We start from the raw sequence: 11,557 nt of genomic DNA, 5'->3' as shown, positions 1-11,557 counted from the left end.
GGGTGGGGTGGGAACTGGGAGGAGGGGAGTTATGGTGGGAAAAAAGAGGAACAAATGTAATAATCTGAACAATAAAGATTTAATTTTTAAAAAAAACCACTTTGACACAAAGAAGGAAGGTAAAAACTATAACTTTCTTAATTTTTAATTTCCAAACTTCTAAAAATGGCATAATTTTTTCAGTCATATGCTCAGAATCTTTTTTGGCATGTCCTTTAGCATAGCCTATGCATAATGTCATTTATCTCTCAACGAAGAATAGGGATGCTCCACAATGCTTACCAACTACTGAAAAAAACACTTAAAGGAAGAACTTTAAAAATCAATCGAGGGGCTTCTGGTTCAAGGTGGCTGATGGAACACATGAGTTTCTCTCATATCCTTCTCTTGACCTCCTTAAAATGAGAGTATAGGAATTTAAAATCATACATCCATAACAGTTAGAGATCAGGTAGGGGAGGAGCATCAGTCTGGAAAAGCATATTATAAATCTCTGGAAGATAAAAAGGAGATGGAGGTTTATTGCTAGATGATGCAGAGCCACAGCCAGGAAGGGGCCCTAATAAATGCCTTTCCAAGCCCTGTACGGCCCACCAGAATCGGGAAAGGCGAATCCCATAGGGGTCATGACTGTGGTGGGATTGCAAAGAAGAGAAATGATTAAAAATCTCTAAGACCAGTTACCCCTACTCCTTCCACACCCCATGCAAAGGAATAGCACCAACCAGGAGGCCAAGAAGCTGTGAGCAAAGGACTCCCAGGATGGATGGATGGATGGATGGATGGGCAGGTGGATGGGTGGGTGGGTAGATGGATGGGTGGGTGGGTAGAAGAATGAATGAGCAGAAGCAGGTGGAACAACAAACATGCAGGATATCTCAGACTGAAAGCTGAATTCAACAGGAAAAAGAAAATAGGAATGAAAAGTTTATTTTTCACATTTCCTTCACATATTCTAAAGGAAGTCTCTGTGATAAGCTTATTAATTCATGCTGACATTTTCCTCCTTCAGTCTCCCCCTAGGACATGATATCCCAGAGAAATTATAACAGGTTCAGGAAAGCAATCCTATGGGCTCTCTCATCTGCTCCTGAGATGAATGTCATCAAGTTCGTATTTAAAAGCATGAGGTGGTCTCTGAATTGCTATATTCTGACAAGGGCACGAGGCCTTTTTTGGAGAACAAGCTGGGGGTGACGTCTTTTGCAGAAGCAACACATGCAAGGAAAATGCCCATTAACTGAGAAGAAAATTGATGAAAGGCCCCTTGAGAAAATTTAAGGTTATAAATAAAAGAGAAAGACCAGCAATTAAATCACAGACATCCTCTCACCATTTAAAAAAATCACTTCCTTATATTTATGAAGATCATGTAGCAAAATAAAGCCCATGACTCTCTAAGCAATTACATCACTAATACAACAGTCTATATGTCATTCCCTGAGGGGAGCCGGACTTGGGACGGAACAACTAGATATGTAAGTAATTGTAATTCCTACAATGAGAACCTAGAAAACATTTCACCGCACATACAGTGTGTTATAAATGTCACTGTGAAAGCACAGCTCAGGTAAAGCCTGCAATCCATCTCCCTTCTGTTATTCACCATCACACAGAGCTGTATCAAAAGATCCATTGAAACAGTGCATCTCAGACTTACATTATCGGCAGACACTGCTTTCATCAGCAGTGGTTTTCAAAGGACTGGATGGCTTCCAGAACTTCATTGGAACCATAAAGTTGAAATATCGATCCTTATCAGTTTCACTTTACTTTCACCTCCCCTCCTGGGTTCTAATAAACACAGCCCTCATTTTTCTTAAAGGAATAAGAAAAATGGAATTGGTGGCTGGGATTTTGCCATTTCTACACAGTCCACTTTTCCCCAACCTCCAGCGATGCAAAGGGACTAAAATTAGAGTCGTAAAGGGACTACGATATCTGTGTCAGGTACTTTGCAGGGAGTAGTGAGAACTACAACGGGGAATGAATAAGAGCTAAAGAAACCATTTTTAGAAATAACATTTAAAACACTGACCTTATATTTTCTAATTTTTTTTATTTCTGATGAAAACACACCATCCACTTTATTTTATATAATATTATAAGAAAATAGAATGCTTTGTTTTGGTAATGTTTCAATGTTAATATTGAGGATACTTTCTTCATCTATTCCATAATTTTCACCCACAATCCAATCCTTAAATCTTTATTGTTTCACAGGGAAAATATAGAAAATATATGTAATTCAACTCATGAGTACTAAACTATAAACATTCTGTGACACAGACAAGGTTTAATCTAATAACCAGGACTTTTGTTTTACATTTGGTCAGTGATGACTTAAAAATATGAGCTACTTAAAGGTTTCTAAACAAGCATTATTTGACATGGAAAGGATTTAGTAAGGACACAGCCAAAGGACATTTTCTGCAGACTTATAAAATTCTAAAGAGCATATCAATCTTTGCAAATTCAACCCAACCTCCCACTTTGTAGATTAGGAAACCAAAGGTTAAGTGATTTGTCAAAGGCCACACAAACACAACTTTAACACCAATACTGATCTCCTAAACTCAGATACAACATGCTTTTTACCATATTAGATGGCACTTAGGGAGAGATGGAGGCCTCTTCTTTGGAAGAAGTCCTCCCGCCACACACCTACACACACACACACACACACACAAACACACACACACACCACACACACACCAAGGGCATGGGCTCTGGGCTCTTTGTTTCAGTTTTCATAGATATGTAGTATGGTACACAGAACACCTGCATGCACTCACCTGCCCTAACTCATCATTTCTCCATTATCATCATTCTGCAATTTATCATTCTACATTATGCAAAACTCATTATTCTGCAATTATGCCCATTATGATTTCAATTCCCACTGCTTAGTAATTTCTCATTGATCCCCATAGTCCACCATTATCATGGCATCTCACCTCCTTCCCTCTTTTTTGAATTTCATGCTGCAGATTCCTAATGTATTTTTGAAAATTTGTTGATTAGTGACATTGAGCACCCTTTCATGTGTGTATTGGCCATCTGTGTATCCTCTTTGAAGACGTGTCTATTCAGGTCATTTGTATGCTTCTTAATTGAATTGTTTGGGTTTTTTGGTATTGAGTTTTATAAGCTCTTTATAAATTCAAATTTAAAAATAAAATAACTCTTACCTTATAAAATATGTATTTGTTAGTGGCTCTGTGAATAGGAGGCCAGAAAGAGGTCAGGGTGGAATTATTTCTTATGCAAAAAAAGATTTAAGACCAATTATTTAGTTTTTCAACTTTGACCTACCAAATGATCAGTGTTTATGGTTACTCTTTGCAACTATACATCTTCAGTGGAGCAAAACCAGAATATTATTACTTGTAATGCTTGAGGGATGTCTCAATTCCGTGGAAAACATTATCAGTGAACTATCTAATACCAGGTACAGACTGATGAATCCTATATCCAATTTACTGACTCTTCAGAGAGCTCTTAGCTCCCTTAGAAAAGGGAAGAAATTAATCATACTAAAATTTTATATGCAACACTGAGCTCAGAACTTCAGAGCATCCTAGTTCTGAATTTCTTCTACTTGTCTTCCAGTTGAAGGATACTTATTGAGGCACTAACCATAAAATTTTGTTCATTACTGCCCATCTGTGTGTGTTTTTTAATTATTTCCACAGAGTATTTTAAATGTCACCTTTTTACAGAGCTCTGGTCCTCTATGGAGAAAAGGGAATAATAAATTCAAAATATACTGTTGATAAATGGCCATCCTGGTAAGTACCACAAACATGTTAGAGAGACCAACAGCATTCTTAAAGATACCCAAATGCCTACCATTCTCCATGATAGTGTCTCCCATAAAAGCAAACATGAGCCAGCAGCATAAGGGACTAAAGTTTGGGGACAAATGAACTCACATCCCCTACCATCAGAATGGCCATGCAGACACAATGGGTATTCCATGCAACTTTAGCAGTAAAATCCAGAACATAGTAAGAGCCATTGGACCACTCTTACAAGTGGCAGAGAAATGGAAGGAGGTTTTCCAAAATAAATAATCAAATGCCAAAGAAAAGGAAATGTCATTGTTGGTTTGTTTTCATCTTTTCTTCATTTTGATCTACCAAATTAGTTTATTAAGGATCCAGGGCAATCAATTGTGATATAAAGATACATAAATCTAGTACCTCACCTCCAGAGATTTATCACCCTAAATTTACCACTTATTTTATTATATGATGTTGTCTTGTCAGGAATTATGTATAGAAAGGAAACAACATTCATGCCCTTACTGAAAATAATCTCTAAATGACACATCAGAAACAACAGCAGTATAATTTTTTCTTCAAGTATGTCAGTGCTTGCTAAGTACCTATAACCAATTATTCTGTTGAGATACAGTTAGAAAAATAAATATAGATGTAGATGTCAATTCAAAAAATTGGGAGCTTCCTGGGTGAAATTTGAAACTGGCCCCCTTACATGAAGAACAAGGAGACATGAAAAGCAGACCACTCCAGAATGGTAGGTGGTAGGTTTAATAAGCAAAGGAACTTACATGTGAAGTTTATCTTGGGCAGCCACAAGACAAGTAGATTTCTGCACCTGCCCACCAGAATCTTAAAAGTTTATATAGAGGTTTTAACTGGGCTCAGTCCTCTAAGTCATCCAGATGTTCTCAACAATACCTCACTCTCATGACCATGTCTTTGAAAACATCTCCCACTGTAGGAACGGTGTGTGCGTGGGGGGGGGGCGGTAATGTACATTCCAAGAGCAGGGGTTGTGGGGAGCCTCTGATTGCCCAGGGTCCAACTCATGGGTCAACCAGTGGTCACGTCCTCTCGATGACCTCCTCCAATTGAAAATATTCTGATGGAAAAAAAATATGTTACCACATAAAATGCTTTACAATTGCTCCCTTTGTTAAAACATTCTGATGAATAATTATAGACTTGCTGTTGTAAATCTATGTGAGAAAAAACAAATTTGGAATGTTTTTATTTGGTTCACTTAGAATATTCCCAAGCTACTAAAACTTACCATTATTATTTCATAATCAAAACATAATAGTCTCAAAAGAAACCATCAACAAAACAACAAGAAAGCCCACTGCATGGGAGAATATATTTGCCAATGTTATATCCGATAAGGGCCTAATTTCCAAAATTTATAGGGAACTCATACATCTTAACAAAAGGAAGATAAACAACCCAATCAAAAAATGGGCAAAGGACTTAAATAGACACTTTTCGAAAGTGAACATACAGAAGTCCAAGAGACATAAGAAAACATACTCAAAGTCACATCATCTGAGAGATGCAAATCAAAACGACAATGAGATACCATCACACACCTGTCAGAATGGCTATCATCAACAAATCAACAAACGACAAATGCTGGCGAGGATGCGCAGAAAACGGAACCCTCTTGCACTGCTGATGGGAATGCAAACTGGTGCAGCCACTGTGGAGAACAGTATGGATTTTTCTCAAAAAACTAAAAATGGAACTCCCATTTGACCCAGTAACCCCACTTCTAGGGATATATCCCAAGAAATCAGACACACCAATCAGAAAGGATATATGCACCCCTATGTTCATAGAGGCACAATTCACCATAGCTAAGATTTGGAAACAGCCTATGTGCCCATCAGCAGATGAGTGGATTAGAAAACTATGGTACATCTACACAATAGAATACTATGCTGCTGTAAAAAAGAAAGAACTCTTACCATTCGCAACAGCATGGATGGACATGGAGAGCATTATGCTAAGCAGAATAAGCCAATCGGAGAAAGATAAATATCACATAATCTCACTCATTTGTGGAATATAATGAACAACATAAACTGATGAACAAAAATATATCCAGAGACAGAGAAACCTCGAACAGACCATCAAACTTCAGAGGGAAGGCGGGGGCTGGTGGGGAGGGGGGGTAAGAGATCAACCAAAGGACTTGTATGCATGCATACTAGTATAAGCATAATCCATGGACACAGACAGTAGAGGGTGGTGAGGGCATGTAGTGGGAATGTAGGGGTGTCCGGGGAAAGGTCAATGGGGAGAAAATGAGACATATGTAATACTATATATAATACTTTAAACAATAAATAATTTTAAAAAAAAAAAAACATAATAGTCTCCTTGATGGCCAAGACTTTATCATGTGTGTTTCCATTGCAGCTCTTAGTACCCTGTCTTGCTCAAAATAGACATTCAGAAAAGTATATTGATGTGAAAGACTCATTTTGGGGTTGTTGTTTTTTTTAGGACATTTCTTATAGACATTAGGCTGCATCTCTGAAGATGCTCCCTAACATTTTTAACTTGCCAGCAGATAATAACATCGGGAATTGTAACCAAAGTGCTAGTTTCATGTTTTTTGTTTGCAACAGAACTCTTCTAGTAAATAACTAATTTCATTTGTATTAATTAAGCTAAGAATTAATAACTAATTTAACCTAATTTAAAGAGCTATGCTTCACTGAATTATCACAGAATTTTAAAATGCATAATTTCCTTTTTCTGTGTTTCTACACTTTACCCACAGTATTTTCTTCAATTTCTTTTTTTTCCATTGTACTATTAAAAATGAAGTGGCATAATCTCAAGAAGATTTTTTTTGTGTGAGATCATAAGAAAATTTATATATCATTGAATAAGTCTTTCGCCATCAAGGTCAAAATAAATTAAAATATTTTAAATGTAAAAAGTAAAAATTCTATTATTTAAAATGTTTTCAGCTTCCAATTTGAGATACACTGTCAGATTACATAATTTATTTCTCAAGCTCAGAGAGTTACTTTTACTCAATAAAGTAATATTTATGATATTCAGAAATTGTCTACTGTTTTGATATGCGTCTACCAAAATTCAATATAAAGGGAGCTGGATGACATCCCCTTATTATCATTATTCTTGTGATATTTATTAAAAATTTATTACTTGGGAAGATGGAATTGTCTCTTGAGACATATTATATAAATGTGATAGAAATTATTAAATTTATGCATGAGATCTGTTTGCCTTATCTCTTAGAGAAACCATTATTATGTCAGAATGCCCTGAGGTGCATGATCCTTTCTACTATATTAATATGTGAATTGTTCCTTTTCATTAAGAAATTTCAGCTGAAGATAAATGTAAGTGAAATTCATTGTTGATGCATTTAATAATAGAAAAGAAAAAGAGTTTGGAGAGTAGTCAGAATTTCTTAACTCAATTTTACTCATTTATTAAAACGTACTAAGTAGACAGGTACTTATTTTTTAAAATTATTCCAGAAATAACTTCATGTTATAGATATAAATGACTCCCAGCTTGAATTTATTGTCCTGTGTATCATTATTCTGAAAATGCAACTCACAAATAAAATCAGACAATTAATATGTTGACACATCATTTTAAAGTGTGTCCCAGAGAACACTACTTAAAATATTCACTGTCACTGCTTATACATATTATAAAACACTATATTGGTAAGGTGTTTAACAAACACTAGATTAACCTCCAGAGGGTCTCATAGCCTTCAGCATGTTAGAATACAATATGAGTCTCCATGGGGAAATATACTGCCTAGTGAACTCCCTACACAGAGTTTCATAAATGTTCTTGAGAATAGACCACAGCATCTCTTTGTGAGGCAGCTGGAAAATCAGAATTCCAAGAAGCATATTTTGGGAGACACGTGATACAATGGTTATTCCAGCCTGACCAGGAAAAACAAAAGATCCATTCAGCACGAAGACCAATCATTGTGGAATCAACAAAATTGAATAGTATTGTTACAAAATAGCCCCCTCCCTTCCTCCACCCCCTCCAAAAAAATGACTTTTCATATAATCTGGTTTTGTAGAATCAAACTTGACTAAAATATTCAACATAGCCGAATATGCTGATTTTTCAATGGGTGAAAATGTCTGTATAAATCTATGGTAATTGATTTTTCTTTTTCATGATCTCTACCAATGTATGAGGAATTTAGATTGTCATTGGTAAATTTAGGACATTTTGAATGATTTGAGAATCATGATATTATTTTCTGATTATCAATTGATGAATGGATGTAAAAGTGGAACCTTCAATTGTCAAGCACCCAGAAATCTACTTTTAATCACCAAAGAGCAACAAATTAAGGGCAAAAAGTCAATAGCTAAAGGTAGCAATTCACAAGGTACAATCCACATTGCATATGTACTAAAGAAACCTAATTTATTTTTGTCTTTATCTTTGGGTAGAATGAACTGAAGATTTTTTTAAATCTACTGACCACTGATTTTCTTACTTGCTACAAATCTTATATTTACAAGTTTTTTCAAACAAAGCTAACTATGCATATTGTTTAATTGTTATATACTAGAACATTGTTCATGATAATCTTTATAAATACACCTTTAAATTTAAACAAGATGCATATTATAACTCAACAGTATTATAAGCATATTTAAATATTTTAATGGCAAAATATTCTGTCCTTTTAAAAACCACATCTTCATAAACTATTTAAAATAAATTTAATAACTTTCAGAACTTACTAAACTCCACAAAACTACATTTTAAACCATATTCAGCAATCTAGCCAATCATACTATATTACGTTGGTTTTAGCAAGGAATACACTGCTCCACAAGTTGAAGTTTTGGAATATTTATTCACAAAAACAGACAGTGTTTAACTAAAATAATGTCTATTAAAATCTTTCAAAGATATCTATTTTTTAGCTCTTACGTTGAGATACCGAACATAAGCTAACAGTGTTATCAGAATTTCTATATCTGAAAGGTGTTTGAATTATGGATCTAGTTCTCTTTGTACAGGCATGTTGCCCCAAATACTGAACTTCAATGCGTTCCCTCCCTGCTGAGAACCATCCCTTCTCAGTGCAGATTAGATGTCCTCATGCCTTCTGATCTGTCCCACATTTTCTCCAAACTTCTGGAAGTTAATCAGAGGGTAGCCCTAGGCCTCTCCTCCAGAGAATGTTCATAAATTTTGTGCTACTTTCTCCAAGGGAGGTTCTCACTTCTAGATTGATAGCTGTGTTTCAGGTAGTCAGGCCTGCAGAAGTCTGATCTTCCAGAAAGTGAAATGTTTATACATCAAATCACTTCAGATAATAGGAGATCATTTTCACTTTTGTTCTCTTGCCCCAAGTCCACTATGTTTACTTGCAAAACTTCTTGTAAAACATTGCTAGGAAGATCTAGGTCCAATTTCACACTAGCATACAGCAACTCTATTCGTGCACTTACTTACTGTCTATCTGGTTCCATAAAGGTCTTATTATTATTAAGCAAGTCTTTATAGTTCGCATATCTGAAATTTTCTTTTACTTTGAAATGCATGTAGCTTTCTCTTTATTAGTAAACTTTGGGTATGTTATTTCAAAGAAAGTCATTTGCAAACAATAGGCTCAGTCTAGGGATTTCACATACATCATAGTTTTTAATCCTCAAACAGCCTTCAAATTAGGTATTACTGTTCCCTGACTCCATGTACGTTAACGTAGACTCAGAAAGCTTAAAGGAAACCCCGCAGTCCTACACTTAGAAGTTGTGATGTAAGAATTCTCACCCACCCATTTCTGACTTAAAACCCGTGGTTAGTTCTACAATAATATATGGCTTTTAAAACAGTCAAAAAGCAAAATAGTCTGTGGCCTTTACTTGTTTAGACAACCATGTGGCATAGAGGTCCACAATTGATATTGAAAATTATGACCTAAATCCTTTAAGTGAAGGTTATATTTTAATTCAATATATTTCTGCAAGACCTTACAGTTCTAATATACTTTAAGAGTTTCAACTCAATATGGTTCTTCTATTCATAATTCAAGTTTTAATATCATTAATAGTGCATAAATCTCAACCTCAGGCATCCAGAACAATGCATTCTCTTCAGTTTAAGAAACCACGGTTTTATAATCGATATGGTTTTACTTTTTGCTACTTGCACAACTATTAATATTAGCCATGTTCTGTTCTACCATTAACAGTAAATTTACAAACATAATTAGCCTCTGATGTCCATCAGGTGAACCATGATTCTGCTCAAGGTTATAGCATATTTGTCTGAGCAAATATAGTTGACCACAATAGTTCATTGACATTTAATTTTTTAGCATCAAGGTAAAGTTACTTTTATAACTTCTATGGCAAATAAATAACAACTTTCTATAAACTTTATCCTTACATTAAAGTTCATTAACTTATTCCATAAAACATTAAAATAGTCTATAATACTGATATGTTTTCCTTGATATACATTCCTAGTATCTCCAGGAGAAATTAGACTATGAATATTTGCTAAGCTTTATATCAATAAATAAAATAATTTTCTAGTATTGAGGCAATCATAACAAGGACTCAAAATAAATTGATTCTGGTTTTTAAAATGAAGGTAAAGCACATCGTTTAACTAAATCAACTTGGCCCACATTCTACTAATGAAAAGTTTTTAATAACTTTAACACATTATTTTTCCTAAAGCCCATGGAATTCTCCACTTCAAGGTTGTTGACCATAAAAACATGAAAAAACAGACTGGCTAACACAACTTTTCCAATTTGTGGCAGCTGCTTCTTCACGCTGACAATTATGTTATAAATTTGTATAGGCTAAATCTCTCAGATCTTACCGTCAACTTCTCCTCTAAATTCTCATTTAATACGCTTCCTTTTTCATGCTTTTCAAATTCCATGATGATAAAGAGAGAGAGAGAGAAACAGAAAAAGAGAGATTCGGATTCTGTCTAGAAAATGATGTGACGTGCTTACATGTTAGATATTGCAGGACACTCCAAGTTGTGAAAGCCCAGGACACTATCAGGAAGCCCTGGCGATAATTTCGGGTTAGCTAGTGTTTCCATTTATAGATGTCTAAGCCCCATAAACAGAGCACTGAAGAGGAGTCAGGCAGCTGGCCTTAGATAAAGATAAATGTCACTAGATATAAAAGCGAACTCTTCAACAGGGGAATATTCTAACAGGTTAGGTTCTCTGAATGAAGGAAGATGTGTGTGACAAACAGCCACTGTCAAAGAATTCATTAACAGCCTTTGGAGCAGAATAAAATACACTTTAGAATACAGGCCTAATGAATCAGTTGTAAAGGACTAATGTGATAGTCATAAAGCAAATATGAATCAGCCAGTCTTAGTCTCTCAAATTCCAATTTTTGTCCTGATAGTCCAGGCATTTATGCATTATTTGGTAGCTCAAAACTTTTAAAAGTCAATTAAAGGGAAAGAGCAAAGGTTAACTAATTATAAGTATTAAGACCCACAACACATATATTCAAAGGGTGTTGCCATTTCTGTTCCATAAAAATTTGGCAAATGATGTTGAGAAACACCATGAAATAACAGTCGTGTTTCTTTTCACAAAAACTGATTTTGTTCTGGCTTTTCTCCTGGGAACAAAGTTATGAGATAAGAGATGAAATTTACATCTTGAATGGAACAAATGTTTTCAGAATTCTTTAGAAATTGTTGCATGCCTTAAAGAAAATGAATTGTGTAGCTTGCTGGTAATTAAC

General features: G+C 35.1%; 1 protein-coding gene across 2 annotated transcripts in view; it reads right to left on the bottom strand.

Moving 5' to 3' along the window:
- Window positions 1-10,775, bottom strand: part of MLIP (muscular LMNA-interacting protein) — a 243,626-nt gene extending 232,851 nt beyond the window's left edge. The window contains exon 1 of one of the 2 annotated variants that reach the window (XM_014537286.1): window positions 10,659-10,775. In XM_014537286.1, the coding sequence (XP_014392772.1) occupies window positions 10,659-10,721 (63 nt within the window). In that variant the 5' untranslated portion in view covers window positions 10,722-10,775. Of the gene's footprint in view, window positions 1-1,660; window positions 1,804-10,658 lie in introns of those variants that run through there. The other variant, XM_014537287.1, reaches the window with a different exon arrangement.
- Window positions 10,776-11,557: the final 782 nt, after the last annotated feature.

This window comes from Myotis brandtii, unplaced genomic scaffold, assembly GCF_000412655.1.
Source record: "Myotis brandtii unplaced genomic scaffold, ASM41265v1 scaffold176, whole genome shotgun sequence".
In the NCBI taxonomy this organism is placed as follows: domain Eukaryota; kingdom Metazoa; phylum Chordata; class Mammalia; order Chiroptera; family Vespertilionidae; genus Myotis; species Myotis brandtii.
This window is presented reverse-complemented; position numbering and strand designations above follow the sequence as displayed.